The 19,966-nt window shown below is 40.5% G+C and overlaps 1 protein-coding gene across 4 annotated transcripts in view; it reads left to right on the top strand.

Moving 5' to 3' along the window:
- Nucleotides 1–19,966, top strand: part of atp10b (ATPase phospholipid transporting 10B) — a 364,284-nt gene that overhangs the window by 282,537 nt on the left and 61,781 nt on the right. For all 4 annotated transcript variants that reach the window (XR_005943877.1, XM_041194601.1, XM_041194600.1 and 1 more), the window contains one exon: nucleotides 18,442–18,627. Coding sequence is in view for 3 of the 4 variants with exons in the window: in XM_041194601.1 (XP_041050535.1) it covers nucleotides 18,442–18,627 (186 nt within the window). In the remaining variant the exon portion in view is untranslated. The remainder of the gene's footprint in view (nucleotides 1–18,441; nucleotides 18,628–19,966) is intronic.

A 19,966-nucleotide genomic window follows, 5' to 3' on the forward strand; every position in this document is an offset into this window, starting at 1 on the left:
TTGCTCTTCCTTTCTGCCTCTTTTAAAAAGAAAGAGACTTGAATTTCTAAAGCACATTTCACAATTACTGAACATCCAAAAGCACTTTACAACCAATGAAGTACTTTTAAAGAACAAAAACAATAATACCTAGAAAAACTCAGCAGGTCTGACAGCATCTGCGGAGAGGAACACAGTTAACATTTCGACTCTGAATGACTCTTCATTAGAACTAAGGAAAAATAGAAAAGAGGTGAAATATAAACTGGTTTAAGTGGGGGTGGGGGGGTGGGTGGTGGGACAGGTAGAGCTGGATAGAGGGCCAGTGATGGGTGGAGATTGCCAAATGATGTCATAGACAAAAGGACAAAGAGGTGTTGACAGTGGTGATATTAGCTAAGAAATGTGCTAATGGTGATATTAAGGGTAGAAAGCAGGACGAGCAAGGGACAGATAGCCCTAGTGGGGGTGGGTTTGGGGGGATCGAAATAGGCTGAAAGATAGAGGTAAAACAATGGATGGAAATACATTTAAAAATAATGGAAACAGGTAGGAAAAGAAAAATATATATAAACTATTGGAAAAAGGGGGATTGGAAAGGGGGTGGGGATGTAGGAGAGAGTTCATGATCTAAAGTTGTTGAACTCAATATTCAGTCCAGAAGGCTGTCAAGTACCTAGTCGGAAGATGAGGTGCTATTCCTCCAGTTTGCATTGAGCTTCACTGGAACATTACAGCAGGCCAAGGACGGACATGTGGGCATGAGAGCAGGGTGGTGTGCTGAAATGGCAAGCATCAGGGAGGTCTAGGTCATGCTTGCGTACAGACCGAAGGTGTTCCACAAGCCATCACCCAGTCTGCGTTTGGTTTCTCCAATGTAGAGGAAACCGCATTGGGAGCCGCAAATGCAGTAGAATAAATTGAGGGAAGTGCAAGTGAAATGCTGCTTCACTTGAATGGAGTGTTTGGGCCCTTGGACAGTGAGGAGGGGGGAAGTAAAGGAGCAGGTGTTGCACCTTCTGCGGTTGCATGGGAAGGTGTCGTGGGAAGGGGTTGAGGTGTAGGGGCTGATGGAGGAGTGGACCAGGGTGTCCCGGAGGGAATGATCCCTATGAAATGCTGCCAGGGGGTGAAGGGAAGATGTGTTTGGTGGTGGCATCATGCTGGAGTTGGCAGAAATGGCGGAGGATGATTCTTTGAATGCGGAGGCTAGTGGGGTGATAAGTGAAGGCAAGGGGGACCCTATCATGTTTCTGGGAGGGAGAAGAAGGTGTGAGGGTGGATGCATGGGAGATGGGCCAGACACGGTTACGGGCCCTGTCAACCACAGTGGGTGGGAAACCTCAGTTAAGGAAGAAGGAAGACATGTCAGAGGAACTGTTTTTGAAAGTGACGTCATCAGAACAGATGCAACTGAGGCGAAGGAACTGAGAGAATGGGATGGAGTCCTTACAGGAAGCGGGGTGTGAGGAGCTGTAGTCGAGGTAGCTGTGGGGGTCGGTAGGCTTGTAATGAATATTGGTGGACAGTCTATCACCAGAAATTGAGACTGAGAGGTCAAGGAAGGGAAGTGTCAGTGATGGACCGCATGAAAATTTTGGAGGGGTGGAAATTGAAAGCAAAATTAATAAATTTTTCCAGATCCAGCCGAGTGCATGAAGCGGCACCGAAGCAACCATCGATGTACTTTTAAAGTGTAGTAGTCACTGTTGTAATCTAGAAAACGCAACAGTTAATATGTGCACAGCAACTCCCACAGATGGCAATGTGATAGTGATCAGACCTGTTTTTGTAACGTTGATTGAAGGATGAATATTGCCCTGGACACCAGGAAAAAACTGCCCAACTCTTCTTCAAAATAATGTTATGGGATCTTTTTAAGTCAACCTGAGGGGAACTGATGGTGCTTCGGTTTAAACCTCATCTAAAAGACAGCAGTGTAGCACTCCCTCAGTACTGTCATGAATTGTTAGCCTAGGTTGTTGTGCCCAAGTTTTGAACTGGAACTTGAACTCACAATCTTCTGACTCAGACAAGAGTGCCACCAACTGAGCCATGGTTGACACTTGTCTGTCACTCAATCCAATCTTTCTTTCCCTTTTTTTATTTCTTTTTCTATCCCTGATTTGACATTGATTTCCCACTTTAATTTACACACCATTCTCAAGCATTGCACTGCTTATTTCACAATCCATTAATCTGATAGTTAAAGAAAAGCACAGCTGGTTGCCCTGTTCCCTCGAGTATTGGGTGCCCTGTTTCCCATGCTGCGTCATTATCAACTCACACATTCAGGAAATTGCCACACAAAAAATGCAAGAACCTAAATGTATAAGGGCAAGTCTAACTAATGATACATCAACAATCTGGAGCAATAATGTTCGCAGAGTCCCAGCTGGCTCCTTTAGAAGCTTTTGAGGTTGGCTTCATTGTAGGTTTAAATTTGAGCTGCTTGGAGATGTTTTCATATTTACAAGCCAAACCTACATGGTATTGTATTTTGAGTATTTATCTGTAAAATACACATCTGCAACTCTTCTTTTAAAGTTTAACAATCAACAAACTTTGGCCTTACAAGTGGAGCTGCTACCTTCCCTGCATTTTTAAAATTCTACAATCAAGATTTGGGATTCTGCCTCTGACATCTGGCTTTTAGCACCCATTGCTATATGTTGAATGCAATGCTGGTACAATGTGGCGGAAGAGTTCAATGTGATCGAGTATTGGCTGCGCAAAGTTGATAAGCCTCAGAATTGCAGCAAAGTAGGTTTAGTTGGAAAGGCAGCCATCCGAAAGAAAGATTCTATTTATATGTTTGTAAGACATGTACTGGGGTTTATTTTATGGTTGGTGCTTGAGGAAAAGATTTTCTTTTATTCTATCTCTGGGCCTTTGAATGAAGCTTAATTGATTCATTCATCTTAAAGCTGCTGCATATTCAGTTAAAGGCAGCAAATAGGAATGAATGGCAAGTGGAGTCACTAAATTAGGCACAACCTTTAAATTTACATAATATGTATAACGTTTAGTACCAAATCAAAAGGCAAAAGATGCCAACATAAGAAAACAAAAAGTTTGTTCTTCAATCTCTTTAAGTGGTCCAAGTATTTTGTACGTTATCTCAATTCTTTGGTTATGCCCCATTCCCACATAAAGAGGGATTATTTTTCAGATCTGGTTTAAGGTAAACACCATTTTATATCTCTTTACTGAACTCGCATTATATTCTATTCTGCTTGTAGATGTGCATAACACATTGGAAAAATAAATGATGTGCAGATGAAGCTTTCCATGCTTAGCAAGGGTTAATCAATACAGGCCAATTTCTCCTCTTAACTGGCCTTAGTTGGAAGTGGTAGGAGCAGATGAGAAGAAAAGGAATATGCATTTGTGACAATCAGAAACATAAGTTTTCCCACATCCAACAATAAAAGTGCAGGCAGATACATCAATGGCGAGTTCAAATATCACAATGGATTAAACTGATTGGAGTTTTTGGGGAAGAACAACCAATTGTAATGCCAGCATTTTGACAAGGTTGGATTAGAAGCTTGTGTTAATGAAAGGCAAACTCTGCTCTGCTAGGAGCATATTGCCCAAACTAGAGTACTTATATAAAAACAAAAAACTGCGGATGCTGGAAATCCAAAACAAAAACAGAATTACCTGGAAAAACTCAGCAGGTCTGGCAGCATCGGCGGAGAAGAAAAGAGTTGACCTTTCGAGTCCTCATGACCTTCTGTTGAAGGGTCATGAGGACCCGAAACGTCAACTCTTTTCTTCTAGGCCGATGCTGCCAGACCTGCTGAGTTTTTCCAGGTAATTCTGTTTTTGTTTTAAAGTACTTATAGGGTACTTATTCTTATTTCTTTTGTTGTGCACAAGGTTTAGAAATATTTCCTACCTTTGTTTTCTGTTTTAACCTTTTGGTTCTCTTAAAACTTACACTCCTCTCTTGAAAACTGTGACACATGCTGAGATACAGTTCTCAAGATGACGGTAGAATTTGTCGGATAGCAGGACTCTTAGACTCTTCCTCCTAATCCAGTGAACCTGTTGCTAACTATGGTTAGCAATATCTTACTGGCTGAAATAAATTAACCATAAAAGACTCAGATCAAACCAGAGATCAGGGAACAAGTGTGAGACCAGTCTGCATGGTTTAGTACCATACCAAGCAGTATATAAATCCACAAACCCTATAAGGATGTTCCTTTCTTTATTGTTTCAGTTTCCCTTTTACTTTTTTTTAGAATCCTTTATTCAGTAACATCATAAACTGTTTTCCAGTGATATTGGGATTGCTTCCCAAAAATCAGATGTTCGAGGTTATTGCATGAGAACACCGATGATAGCTTTCTGTCCCAAACTGGTTTGGGAATTTAAAAAATACAAAAATACCTTGGAAAAACTCAGCAGGTCTGGCAGCATCTGTGGAGAGGAGCACAGTTAACGTTTTGAGTCCACATGACTCTTCAACACAACACAACAGTTCTGTTGAATAGTCATGCAGACTCAAAACATTGTTTTTGTTTTTGTTTTAGATTTCCAGCATCCGAAGTTTTTTGCTTTTATCTGGTTTGGGAATTATGCTGATACCATTGATGGAAATACCTGTGGATTAAATTAGGGAACTCCATTAGGGATAATATCCTGATAGATGTTTCGGAAAGTGAATGTGTCAGTGAGATTATCATAAAATAATTGAAACATAGATTGATGCAGCACCTAAGGAGGCTGGCTCTTTGGCAGAGCTGTCCAGTTTATCCTATTTGTCTGCTTTTCTGCCATAGCCCTGTAAAATTTTTTCATGACAAAAAAGTATTTATCTAATTTTATTTTGAATGTTACAAATAAATTTGCTTCCACTATCCTTTCAGGCAGTGCATTCCAGATTCCTGGAACTATTGAGAGGAGAAAGGAGAATGTGAGAGAATTTTTACCAACCACAATTGCCAATGTATTTTATGTGTTATGATGCCCGTAGAAACGAATAACTTTTAAAAGGAGATATGAATTTTCTAGTGACCAATGCAAAGAATCGGACAACAAGGTTTCATGTTTTAAGGCTTTTACTGTAACTAACAAACTAAAATTAACATGGCTAAACATTAGTGTAGTAGTTGTCTACTAAGTAAACTAATTAAAGGTATTCCCTTTTAACTTTTTAATACATCCAAAAACCCTACGCCACATTTAGACTTAACACCTCGCTCTCAGTAGAAATTTAGTCTTGCTTTTAAAGTCCTTAAGCCTCCCAGCTTTAACTGGATCTCATCTCTCTGCTCCACCAGGCAGGATTTTCCAGTGTCCTTTTAAACAAAACTCACTTCACTCAATCTTCTGAGCATACTTTCATGGCCTTCCAGCAGCAAAGAACCCACTGGCAACTCCTTGGCCCTTTATCCCCACAAACTTCATTGCTTCAAATAGGGAATCCATCCTCACCATTCTACTTGGTGATTAAAATCAAAACAGTTCTTTTTCCCTGCTTGGCATAGCAGCACCTGTGTGGATTCTTTCCCAAATTTTTCTGGCTGATTCTGGGAATCTGTATGCAGAAAGAACAATGGCCTCCGCTTCTGTTTGGGTGTTAAAAGTTGCATTTTACTTTCAGTAGCCCCTGACCCAGTGGCAACCAAGTCACAGGGGCTTGTCTCTAGACCTATTTAATAAGAGGTCATACACCCTCTCCAAACTATATCATTTGAACTTGAATTAAGGGAAACTGTTTAAAACACAACCCTCTTATAAAGTCCAGCATTCATAACATGCAATTGATACATGATGACATCACACTGAAGGTTTAGTGATTGTAGTGTAATTCCTGAAATAATATTGATTGATGCTCAGCAGATGATAACCAAGGAATAGCAGAGTCAGCATATACTGCACTGTCAAACCATACTTTGGTTTGTGATAAAAATTCACATCTTTGAGTACAAAATGCTAGGAGCAATTCATTAGTTCTGATGTATATGTTCAATAACTCAGCTCATTGTATGCCAGTTAACCTAATAGCCCACTAATCTATAACATTAATTTGATGGCTATTCTGTGGTTACTAGCTATGTTTGCATATTTCTAATATGCCCATTCCAACCATTTGACATTGCGCCTAAGGCACTAAGGGCGAAGTTCCATAAAGAATTGAAGTCTATCCATTTGCATAGAATTCTAGTATTCCCTAATTGAGGAAATTGATTGAATCTTTCACATCCTTTTGGACTTCTTCCGCTGCATATTTGGTGAAAGACAATTAGAGTCAAACTTCCATCTTTCAAAGTGATACATAAAATTATTTTTTAATTTTTTAAAAATGAAAACATATAATTCGTATCACTTACCAATAGATTTCAATTACAGAGGAGGGTAAAATCAATTTACAGTTCTAAATACTTCTGGCTGAAGCTGCCTGATAAATCCACCCACTGTTTCAAATCCCAGGGTCGCAATGACTACCAAGGGTGCAGCAGCAGGTTTCTCTAATTAATATAATTAACTTGGCAGCAGCCAGGAGAATTATTATTCCAGTGCTACCTACTATTATCCAAGAGCAAAATGTAATGTTTTGGCAGTCAAAATGTTGGGCCTTGGTGACAGTTTCTGTGTTGATATTTGGCCCTGCATTGAAATTTGATTACCATTCAATCGCACATCTCCATTAACCCTGGAGAACCACAATAGTACACTCTCTCTCTTTTCGGGTATCATGTCCTAACAGGGCATTGGCAACCATGGACCTCCATGTTAATCTTGCTCTAGTGGCATGGATTACTTTCGTTGGTGGTACATTCTTCCAGTTTGCATTGTTCTTCAGAAAGATTGTTCTTTGTCTACCTCGATTTCTTTCACCATTGATCTTTCCTGCCAGCAACAGACTTTCTAAATCATGCTTTCTTATAACGTGCCCAAGAAATTCCAACTATCTCTTCCTGGTATTGGTCAGAAGAACTCATGGTCTCTGGATTTACTGGTATAACCATGGACTGCAATACCAGATAATAAAAAAAGTATTGTTTTAGTTGGATTGTCAGATTTTCCAGGGAATATAATGAATGTAAAGGGAAGTGTGTTCTACTGAATTCTTGCATTCTCCTAAATATGGGATTGGATTTTATGCCACGCAGTAAATCTGCGGTTATTTCCTGGTCTAACCTGCATGTGACTCTGGACCCACAGCAATGCAGTTGACTCTTAAATGCCCTCTAAAATGGCCTAGCAAACCACTCAATTGTATCAAACCCAGCACACCTAAAAATGAGGTGTCAACCTGATGAAGCTGCTACAATGTGAAAAGTTGCCTATGTATGTCCTGTGTAAAAAAGGCAGCTTAAATCCAACCTAGTCAAATACCATCCCATCAGTCTACTCTTGATCATCAGCAAGGTGATGATAGGGGTTATCAACAGTACTATCAAGCAACACTTAGTCAGCAACAACCTGCTCACTGATGATCAGTTTGAGTTCCATCAGGGTCACTCAGCTCCTGACCTCATTACAGTCTTGCTCCAAACGTGGACATAAAAGGTCAACTCAAGAGGTGAGGTGAGAGTGACTGTGCTTGACATTAAGGCAACATTTGACCGAGTGTGGCATCAAAGCGCCCGAGTAAAACTGAAGTCAATGGAATTGGAGAAAACTCTCCACTGGAGAGTTTTGGAGTCATATCTAGCACAAAAGAACATAGTTGTGATTGTTGGAGGTCAATCGTTTCAGTCCCAGGACGTCACTGCAGGAGTTCTTCAGGGTAGTGCCCTCGGCCCAAACATCTTCATCAATGATCTTCCCTCCATTATAAGGCCAGAAGTGGGGATGTTTGCTGATGACTGCTTAATGTTCAGCATCATTTGTGACTCCTCAAATACTGAAGCAGTCCATGTCCGAATGTCACAAGACCCGGACAAGATTCAGGCTTGGGCTGACAAGTGACAAGTTATATTCGTACCACATCTCCAACATGACATAATCCAACCATCTCCCAATGATATTTAATGGCATTACCATCACTGAATCCCCACTATCAACCATCATGGATTATCATTGACCAGAACTGACTGGATCAGCCATATAAGTGCTGTGGCTACAAAAGCAGGTCAGAAGCTTGGCATTTTGTGGCAAGTAACTCACCTCCTGACTCCCCAAAGCTTGTCCACCATCTACAAAGCCTGGATGAGGGCAGCTCCAACTGCAGTTAAGAGGCTCAACACCATCCAGCACAAAGCAGCCAACTTGACTGGCACCCCACCCGCCACATTCAACATTCACTCCCTTTACCACTGACCAAGAGTGGCAGTAATGTGTGCTGTATACAAGATGCAGCACTGCAACAAATCATAAAGGCTCCTTTGACAGCATCCTTCAAACCTGCGACTTCTACCACCTGGAAGAACATGGGCAGCAGATGTTTGTGAACATCACCACCTGGAAGCTCCCCTCCAAGCCACACGCCTGACTTGGAAATGTATCGCAGTTACTTCACTGTTGCTGCATCAAAATCCTGGATCTCCCTCCCTCACAGCACTGTGGGCGTACCTACACCACATGGACTGCAGTGGTTCTAAAAGATGGCTAACCACCATCACCTCTGGGCAATAAGGGATGGGCAATAAATCCTGGCCTAGCCAGCAATGCTCACATCCTGTGGAAGATTAAGTAAAAGAAAAGGAAGTATAGTTCATTTGCTGGTGTCTCTTGATCAACAATGTGTCTATGTGTTATTCTTTAAGCTGTCTCGGAACAGATTTTAAAAAAATACTTTCTTTGGTTAGATCACAAAAAATGTCCTGTGGCAATATGGGGATTGCTGCCCACAAGCCCACTCTTTATTTTGAACATTCAGAGAGCAGGTCTTAACTGAGAAGAATAAATTGTACACAAAATATCTAGTTTGACTCTAATCAAAAGTTTAAAGCATAGAGATAAGGTAATATTAAGGGGCATGGTATGCACAAAAGTATATTCTTTTTATAATAATTAAGATTGTGACAATTCTTATGATTACACTGGTTAAAATAATTCTTCCTTAGACCGACATCTTCATTGTTTGTCATACCCTGATAGATAAGGAGCAACGTGTAATGCAGTGTCACCTATCATTGGGCAGGGCTGATTCATCAGATTGTATGACAGCAAAAGATGACTAATAAATTCATAGAGAGAAATTAAATATGAGTAAACTAGCATGAAATATTTTTAAAAGTTCCTACTATCTTTTAAAAAAATGTAAACAAAAAAAGAGATGAATAAAAATAAACGTGGTTTCCTTGCTGGTTGAGCTCTGAGAAAGTATAATGGTATAGGGAAATACCAGAGATGGCAAGCAATTACTTTGTCCTCACAATAGAAGACACAAAGAGCATACCAGAAATAGTGAATAACCAAGGGTCTAATGAAAATGAGGAACTCAAAGCAGTTAATGTTAATAGAGAAAAAGTGCTGGAGAAATTAATGGGACAAAAAGCCAACTTATTCCCTGGAGCTGATGGCCTTCCTTTGAGAATATTAAAAGAGGTGGCTGGAGAGAGAGTGGAAGCATTGATTTTGCCCTTTCAGAATTTCCTGGATTGTAGAATGGTCCCTGTGGATTGAAAGGTAGCAAATCCAACCTCACTCTTTAAGAAGGGAGGGAGAGAGCAAACTGGGAACTAAAGGCCAGTTAGCCTGACATCATTAGTCTGAAAAATGTTAAATCTGTTAATGACGTAACAACAATATGATTAGATAGAGTCAAAATGGTTTTATGAAAGGAAAATCATATTTAACAAATCTATTTGAGTGTTTTAAGGGTATAACCAGCTGGGTAAATAAAACATTATCCTGATTTGAATTTTAAAGAATACGCAGCTGCTTTTGCTGTGGCAATGGGATAGATCTTGAGTTTTGGGAAAATCATTTTACAGAACACAAATATTGAATTAAATACTGTAGTCCTTTCTAGTATGAGGATCTTAACTGCAATTTCTGGATTTTATGAAAGTTTACCCAAGATACAAAGTGGAAACAAACCAAGAATTATCTAAATGCTTGCCTCTACCTTGGACATGCAGTTACAACTTAGGTTGGAGCCTCCAAACATCAGTGAATTATTGACTTCGGATTGCTTTTCATCCCCTGTGAAATTGTTTCAAAATTCTCATTCACAATGTCAAACTTCTTCATGGACATTGCCACCAGCAGCAAAGGTAAATGGTTGGTACTGCCAACATCTTCTCGTTCCACCACCTTGGATTTGATCTCTGAGCCCATCTCAGAGGGTGAGGTAGGCTAGTACAGGAAAACACTCCACGGTGCATAAAAAATGGGAGTAGGCGTAGTCAATCTGGCCCTACAAGTCTGCTCTGCCATTCAATAACATCCAACCTCAGCTACATCTTCCTGCACGATCTCCATAATCCCTTGATTCCAATGGTGTCCAGAAATCTGTCAGTCTCTGACTTGAATATACTCAAAAACTCAGCTCTCTGTGATAGAGAATTCTAAACACTCAACACCCTCCCAGTGAAGAAATGTCTTCCCATCTCAGTCCTAAATGACTGACTCGCTTATTCCCTTTTTCTAAACTGTCAAGGGGAACATCGTTCTCAAGCCCTTTAATTTTATATTTTTCACTGAGATCACCTTCCATTCTTCTAAATTCTAGGGAACATAGGCCTAGTCTACACAATTGCTTCTCATAGAACTATCCCTTCATTCCAGGAATCAGTCCAGTGAACATTCGCTGTACTCCCTCTAAGGCAAATATGTTCTTCCTTAGGGGTTGAGACAAAACCTGTACACAGGTTTGGTCTCACGAAGACCCAATACAATTGTAGGAAGATTTCTTTACTGTCATACTCCAATCACTTTGTAATAAAGGCTAACATGCATGTTAACTTTCTGTGATTTGCATACAAGGACCCAGATCATTGTTTGAATGGATTTTGCCCTAATATTAGGATTGTTCCTGATCAGAATTGCAGTCATATTTAAAACCTTGTACTAATTGTAGATGTATAATTTTCACAGGCACTCAATTTTATCACTAATTTGGGACTTTATATCCACTGCTCAAGTATAAATCTTGGACATGTGCTTTTGGCTTGTATTTGATTTAATCCAGATCCTGCAATATGAATAGGACAGATTTGTCTGTGAATAGACCACATTATATTATAGAATAACTTTCATTAGATAGTCTGTATTGTCAATGGGACATATGAAAGTTCTATAATTCTTTAATTCACCAATTAAAGTGGGAAAATGACATAGTACTTTACATAGACACCACATAAACATTGCTGAAATAAATGGATGCCAGAAAATGATTTAAAATTGTAATATATTGTAAGGTGTTTATTGGTGTAATGTAATTGAATAGTTCAAGTGGTTTATCACACAAGGTGTCTCCTTCAGAAAGAATTAACTAAAACAACTGAATGTACATCCATGATAAAAAGTAGCTTGATCTATTACTAAAGACTATTTAAGATCTATACAACAGATGGAGGAACTGGAGGCATAATAAAGTGACTAAAGCAAGGTTAAAGCACTTGCACCTGACAGATTAACGGAGTGAAAAATAATAGCATGTAGTGTGGTGGAACAATGTTCATCTGTGCCAGAAAAAAGAGAGGCTGTTTAATGTTTCGAAGATGAATAGATTCATTTCTTATTCACAAGGATAAATGGGACAGAATCTATGGTGTTTGAATTACTGCCCTCACCAAGCAGCCTTTACAATACACGTCTTGTAAAGATGTTTGTCATTTGTTCTTTGCTCTTTTCTATCATGGAAGCTTTTAGAAGCAGAAAAAGACCAGGCCCAAGAAGCTTGCTTATCCAACTGCTCAGCATCCTCTCCAACGCCTTCTTTCCAACAACATATCTTATTACTTTTTAAAACCATTCATACTGCCTGCCTGAATTGTCTCCCCTGGTAATGTTACTTGTCAAGTAGAAAGCCATTTAAGTAAAAAAGGTTGACTTTGTTTCTCTCATTTCTCAGTTTTAACTTTTAGTTAGTTCTTGATGTTTAACAATTATTGGCTTTTAAAGAGATGTAATGACTTTTTAATGCACAACTTCCTGAATTCTCAACTGTCTCTCTCCATGGATGACAAGGGTCATTTTGATGGAACTTTTGGAGATTTATTAAATTCATATTGTACTATATCCTAATCTACTTGGATCAATTAGGAGGTAGTTGTGATTGCTACACAAAATTGGCCTTTCTGAAGATTGGTTGATTTCTGTTACCAGCTGTGATATCTGTTGGATAATTGATGCACGTTGGACACAACACACATAAATTCATTTTTGAGATGTAAGCAAGGCCACCGTTTATTGCCCATCCCTAACTGTCCTTGAGCAGATGGTGGAGACCCACCTACAACTTTCAGAGGGCAGGTAAGAGAGAGTGTGGGTCTGGGGTCACATGTATACTGAACAAGACTGGCAGATTCCCTTCCCTAAAGGACATTAATGAACCAGATGGGCTTTTACAGCAATCTAGTAGTTTTATTATTAATAAAACTAACATTTTATTCCAGAGTTATTAATTACATTTAAATACCTTCAGCTGCTTTGGTAGGATATGAACTCATGTCTCGGGAGTATTAGTTCAGGCCTCTGGATTAATAGTCGAGTAACATTACCACTTTGCAACCTTTATAAACTAATTTAGAAGGACAGGCGTATTATATAAAGTGATGCAGCTAAGGAATAGCTGTTTCTGTATCCCTTAAAGGCCACAAGATTCAACTGCTGTGGGTTACTTAGGTTAATTAGAGACTAATTGTTATTAGCAGACGCTCAGGTCAATTAAAGGTTAGACTTGCCTTTTTTTGAAATCCAAAAGGTGATTAGAGCTTTATTTTCCCTCAGTCAAAGAGAGAATTGAATGAGAAAAGTACCAGTATCAGAAAAGTGGACAATCTATACATAGGCTGTAGGAGGTTATAGAAGTAGAAGCAGATGTGGCCATGGAAGAATTGAAAGGAATGGCAGAAGAGGTAATAGCAAGTGGGCCTTATTGTTGATGAAAATGCAAGTTGGATGACTTACAGTTTAAGAATGGTAGAAATATAGGGAGGAATGCAAGGAGGGCATTGGAGAAGTACAGCCCTCAGAATAATGGAACTGTAGGTTAGGGTTTCAGTGATTTATCAAAGAGATAAAATTAAGAGATCGCGGTAATATATTGGATATGGAGGAGGAATTCGGACTTAGGTGAAGCAGTACACCAGATTTCTGCAATTTGCATCTTAGCCTGAGATGGCAGCTGGAAAGCAAATAGTGATTGAGGCTGGAGATATGGATCTTTGAGAGCCTAACATTATGACTTTGCTTTTAAGATAGGGGAAGATCTGGCTTATTCAAGTCTTGCTGTTATTCAAGTCAGTGGCAGCTCTGGAGCTGATGCAGGAGGCAGTGGCACTATGGAACTAAGCATTTTCACCGTATTTATGAAAGTTGGCTTCCTGATAATTCCATTAACCAGGATCATATGAAAATTGCAAAGATGGAAATATGGATCTGGATTTCATGAAAGCGATGGGTGTCTCATCCGCTGGCTGGAGAGTCGGTGAGAGCTCTCTGTCATCTCTTTTAGGGAAGGCTCACTGAATTAAGTGCCACTCAGGCACTTGACAGGCCAGCAGCAGGCCTTCCCCAGGATCAAGAACCTCATGGGTGGAATCCCTGCACCTGTCTCCCACTTGAGCTGCCAATCAAGCAATGATTTTCCTTTTGTGCAATTGTGAGGCTTGGCTGAGAGCCTAGACATCCATTACTTTGTTGCAAAAGGTGCACAGAAGGGAAAATATTGCTTGATTGATAGATCTCAGAAAAAAATGCTTGTAAACCTATTTTGTCAATGGCTGAATGTTTATTTACACAAGATAAAGAGGTGCCAAGTGCCTATAACTTATTATTGATGCTTTAAAGTTTTGATTGATTGACTCGTTTATAGGGTTCTTGCAGCAGCATTTTTAAAAGAAAGTTATGAATGTTTTTTGTAAGCATTTTCACATGTGCCATTGTTACTATAAGGTTCATTTGTTCTGTACAGAGTGTATACTGGATGAATGGGCATGAACGTGCTATGAGTTGGCATGGAGGGGAGGGGTCATTGGGGTTGGGTGGGGGGAAATGAGTTGGCATGGTTGGGACACGGGAAGTGGGTGGAGAGTGAGGAAGTGGTGAGGGCTAGAGAGCCTAACAAAGTAACTGGGACGTGATCCCAGGGGGCTAAGGTGGGCCTTCTCTCCTCACCATTTGCCAGTCCCTGTGACCACCTCCAATCTGTGCCCGACTCCATTCCACACCTCCTTCCCCCACCTCCCCCCTCCCCTCCACGCTCCCCCACCCCCACCAAACAGGAGCAAAAATCATGCCATTAGGGGCTTTTTCCCCAAGGTGGGTGTGCCAAGCTATGCAATTTCCCAATTCATGCTACCTACCTCCAATAGTGAAAATCTGCCCCAATGTTAACAGCAATACTGGCCCTGAGATGTTCTGGGAGAGCAGAGCTGACTTCTCTCATGAGCTTTTCTATGTATTGAAAAGCAGTGGTAAAAGCTAACATCCTTGTGTGACTTTTTGGCCAAAATTGAATGGAAATGAAACTGTCTTGTCTCCAGATATATGTACTACATCTTTTGCCTGTTCATAAAATCTCTGAATGAGCCAGATTAAGTGATGTGATTCTCCAAACCCATTAAGGATTTTCCATAGCTCTGCATGGTAGACAGAGTCAAAGGCCTTTGCAATGGCAGCAAAGTCATGAAAGAAACCATTGACCAGAAATGGACAAGTGGAATTTGGCCAGATGGTTGGCTAGTTTGATTTAGTGAAGTTGCCAAAAAGTTCATGACATCAGTGGGTTCTCGTAGCATAGAACAATTAGCCTGTTAAGCCATGCCTCAAAGTGCTCCAAGAAATTGTCAGGCAAAGGCTGCCATAATTTATCACATCAGAAATAGATGAGGAACATTATGCTTTCACTGGGGGCAAAAGGACATCAGAGACAATTGTAGTGCTGTGCAACATAAGACTAATTTGACTTTTTTTTCCCTAATATGTATATTTACTATAAGAATGGTGCAGTTGTTTTTTGACTCAGTTATTAGAGATTTTTGAGGAAGCAGCAAGCATGGTGGATAAAGGGGAACTTGTAGATGTGGTGCACTTGGATTTCCAGAAATCATTCAATAAGGTACCACGTCAAAAGTTACTATATTTAAAAAGATTACATGGTAAAGGGGTTAGCATATTAGCATGGATAAAGGATTGGTTGGCTAACAGGAAGCACACAGTAGGGATAAATGGGTCTTTATTGGGTTAGCAAGCTGAAACAAGTGCAGTGCCACAGGGGTCAGTGCTTGGGGCCTCAATTATTTACAACCTTCCTCAATGATTTGGGTGAAAGGACCAAATCTATGGTAACTAAATTTGCCGATGACATCAAAATAGGTAGGAAAGTAAGTTGTCAAGAGGAGGTAGAGAGTCTACAAAGGAGTATAGACAGGTTAAGTGAGTGGGCAAAAATTTTGTAGATGGAGTATAATGTGGGAAAATGTGGACTTTTCCACTTTTGCAGGAAGAATAGAAAAGCAGTCTACTATTCAAATGGAGAGATTGCAGAACTCGGTGGTACAGAGGGATCTGGGTATCCTGGTACAAGAATCACAAAAAGCTAGTAAGCAGGTACAGCAAATGGTTAGGAAGGCACATGGAATGTTGGCATTTATTGTAGGGGGAATGGAATATTAAAGCAGGGAAGTTTTACTGCTGCAGTATAGGGCCTTGGTGAGACCACTTCTGGAATACTATGTACAGGTTTAGTCTCCTCATTTGAAATAAGATATAATTCCATTAGAAGCAGTTCAAAGAAGATTCACTCAATTCATTCCCGGGTTGAGAGGTTTTTCTTATGAAGAAATGTTGAACAGGTTGGGCCTATACCCATTGGAGTTTAGAAGAATGAGTGGTGATGTTATTGAAACATATAACACCCTGAGTGGATTTTGTTGGGTTAGATACCAGGAGGATGTGTGAGAGACTTGTGGGAGAGACTAAAACTAGGGGACACAGTTTAAGAATAAGATGGCTATCATTTAAAATGGAGATGAGACTTTTTTCTCTAAGGGTTGTTACTATGTAGAATTCTCTTTCCCTGAAAGCAATGGAGGCTGGGTCACTGGGTTCATTCAAGGCACAGTTAGACAGATTTTTGATAGACAAGAGAGTCAAGGGTTGTGCAGGCGGATGGCAAAGTGCAGTTGAAACCACAACTGGATCAAAAATGTCCTTGTTGAATGACAGAGCAGGCTCGAAGGGCTGAATGGCTCCTAAGCCCTATGTTCCTAGTCCTAATGTTCCTAGTCCTAAGTCATACAGTCATAGAGTTTTACAGCACGGAAAGAGGCCCCTTGACCCATCATGTCTGCGCCGGTCATCAAGCCCCTATCTACTCTAATCCCATTTACTAGCATTTGGCCCATAGCCCTGTATTCTATGGCATTTCAAATTTTCATATAAATACTACTTAAATGTTGCGAGTGTTCCTTCCTCTACCACCCTCCCAGGCAGTGAGTTCAAGTTATTCCCCCAACCTCTGGGTGAAAATTTTTTTCCTGAAATCCCTTCTAAACCTCCTGCCCCTTACCTTAAATCTATGCCCCCTGATTATTGACCCCTCCACTAAGGGCAAAAGCTTATTGCTATCAACCATATCTATGCCCATCATAATTTTATACACCTCAATCAGGTCCCCCTTCAGCCTTCTCTGCTCCAAGGAAAACAACCCCAGCCTATATAGTCTCTCTCTATAGCTGAAATGCTCCAGCCCAGGCAACATCCTGGTGAATCTCCTCTGCACCTTCTCTAGTGCATTCAGATCATTCCTATAGTGTGGCAACTGGAAATGCACACGGTACTCCAGATGTCCTAGTCCTAAGTGCAAGTTTATTTATACACAATGGACTGACTTTTAACAGCCCCCAGGAGACTGGGTGGTAAAACTGCAAGGAGCCATATTGGGTCAGCTTCCTGGCGATGTCCCACCACTGGGGAATATTAACAGTGGGACTCGAATCGGAGTGGCTGCCCACCTTGAGGAGGCTGGCAGCCAATTTAGCTATATAAAGGCCCTATTAAGGGCCATTTTACAGTGCCATCAATGTTTTGCTGATGGCAGACTGACCACCCTGCCACTTGAGGAGGCTGTCAGCTAAATGGAGGTGGCCACCAACTGGCAGCCTGAGTTGTGTGGGAGGTTTTTTAAAGCAAAGAGGAGGCTGCGATCAGGGAAGGTAGCACTGTGGCCACCTCGAAAACTCAAACCTCCCCTCCTGCACGCGACCCCTCAAATCTTTTAATTTTCTTTTTCCTACCTACTGAATGCAGCAGGGCCCCAACCTGCCTCAGTCACGACCACTGCTCCTGGTGACACTGCAGAGCTGCCAACCTTGTGATTGAAACGGCTGCTCTCAGGTTGGACTGTCATCTTAAATGGGATTATAGCCCCAGCAGCTGCCATTTAATTGGCTTCTGCCTGTAAAATTCCTGGAGAAAGTCGCACTGGTCACTCATGTGCTGAAGACATAGATTTCCTCCCAACGTTGGACTGTCTGTCCAATCGGCAACATTCTACCCAAAATATATATGTGTGCTTGTTTTATATTATATATTTCATCTGGCATTGTTTTGCAGCAATTCTATGTTTGCAATACACATGGGCATTTTATTTTTTAAAACTAATTCTCAACTATGGAAATTGGGAACTAGATGTCTAAAACTGGGATGTCAAGCAGTGAAATTAAAATAAAACTGTCAAACTGGGTGGCAAATGAAATAGAACAGTTGGTCACAATGAAGCGTATTCTTCTGCTCATCAGTCTCTGGTATTATGATGTAAAAATCTTCATTAAATCACAATCAGAAATGTCTATTCCACCTCCTCTCTGGTAAACTCTTTCCGAGCCCTAAGACAAACTTAATAACAGAGCTGTGGAATTTTAAAATAGTTTTATATAACACCTTGCTGTAGCATAAGTGGAGGCAGCAGTAGTTGCTGATAATGTGCATGTCACAATGATGTTAGATGTTCAGCTAGTCAGTACCTGCTGGGGTAATGGAACCATGCCAAGATAACAGTGTCACATGTAAGAAAGCATGAGTATGGAACTGCAGTAGAATAAAATTGAGGGAAGTGAGCAGTGCCTTTGTGAGATTTATAGAAATAAGCTTCACTTTGAAAACAAGTCACTTGTTCATTTTCAATGATCGAGTTATTGCAAATGTGACTGATTAAAAGTCTGCAAAATGCATTTATATTAAAATTAAACTGAATAGCTGAGTGAAGTTAAGTGACAAAGTTATACTACGGTAAATGAATATAGGACCTAGCCTCAGGTCCCAGTGATCCAATTCATAATTAAAAGAAAATGCTGTTTATGTTTTTTTGTGTTTGTGCCTTAGGAGAAAGATATCATTCCTGATGAAGTCTTGTTGAACAGAATTCAAGATGCTGTCGTGCATATGGACGCGTTGACTCGACTAAAAGCTGGCATTGGGTTGGAAAGTGCATGCATCATAGATTTCTTTCTGGCTTTGACATTGTGTAACACAGTTGTGGTTTCCACAGCAACACAACCAAGGCAACGAGTAAGTCGATGCTATTTTGGTTAATTTGTTAAAATTTATTCTATAGACGCGTATAGCAGGAGGAAAAAGATGTGAGGGTCACTAGTTTCTGTGGGCAGTCCAATGAGATAAGCTGAATATTCTGTTTAAAAATTGAAGATTAGATCAAATTTAATGGTTTCTGTCCCAGTATAACATGTTCTGAATCCATTGTGCCTCCAGGATGGGCAGTACAATAAAGCCTAATGTTATTGCAGTTCAAAGCACATGGTAAAATAGCATTTCATTTCATAAGACCATAAGACATAGGAGCAGAAACTAGGCCATTTGGCCCATCGAGTCTGCTCTGCCATTCAATCATGGCTGATAAGTTTCTCAACCCCATTCTTCCGCCTTCTCCCCGTAACCTTTGATCCCCTTACCAATCAAGAACCTATCTATCTCGGTCTTAAATACACTCAATGACCTGGCTTCCACAGCCTTCTGTGGCAATGAATTCCATAGATTCACCACTCTCTGGCTAAAGAAGTTTCTCCTCATCTCTGTTCTAAAAGGTCTTCCCTTTACTCTGAGGCTGTGCCCTCGGGTCCTAGTCTCTCCTACTAATGGAAACATCTTCCCCACTTCCACTCTCTCCAGGCCTTTCAGTATTCTGTAAGTTTCAATCAGATCCCCCCTCATCCTTCTAAACTCCATCGAGTATTGACCCAGAGTCCTCAAATGTTCCTCATATGTTAAGCCTTTCATTCCTGGGATCATTCTCGTGAACCTCCTCTGGATCCTCTCCAGGGCCAGCACATCCTTCCTGAGATACGGGGCCCAAAATTGCTCACAATATTTTAAAAGTGGTCTGACCAGAGCCTTATAAAACCTCAGCAGCACATCCCTGCTTTTATATTCTAGTCCTCTCAAAATAAATGCCAACATTGCATTTGCCTTCCTAACTTCCGACTTAACCTGCAAGTTAACCTTAAGAGAATCCTGGACTAGGTCTCCCAAGTTCCTTTGCACTCCAGACTTCTGAATTTTCTCCCCATTTAGAAAATAGTCTATGCCTCTGTTCTTCCTACCAAAGTGCATTACCTCACACTTCCCCACGTTGTATTCCATCTGCCACTTCTTTGCCCATTCTCCTAAACTGTCCAAATCCTTCTGCAGCCTCCCCACTTCCTCAATACTACCTGTCCCTCCACCTATCTTTGTATCATTTCCAGTCACTTGTTTATGTTGTGGGACCCTGCACTGATCATTATCTGTTGTAAAACCCACTGCTCACAAAAAAGTTGTAAAATTAAGCACTTTTTTCCAATTTTAAGTTTAATTAAGAAGATAGAATGAAGTGCATTTCAAGCACCTAATT

The sequence above is a fragment of the Carcharodon carcharias genome, chromosome 8 (genome assembly GCF_017639515.1).
Source record: "Carcharodon carcharias isolate sCarCar2 chromosome 8, sCarCar2.pri, whole genome shotgun sequence".
Classification (NCBI taxonomy): domain Eukaryota; kingdom Metazoa; phylum Chordata; class Chondrichthyes; order Lamniformes; family Lamnidae; genus Carcharodon; species Carcharodon carcharias.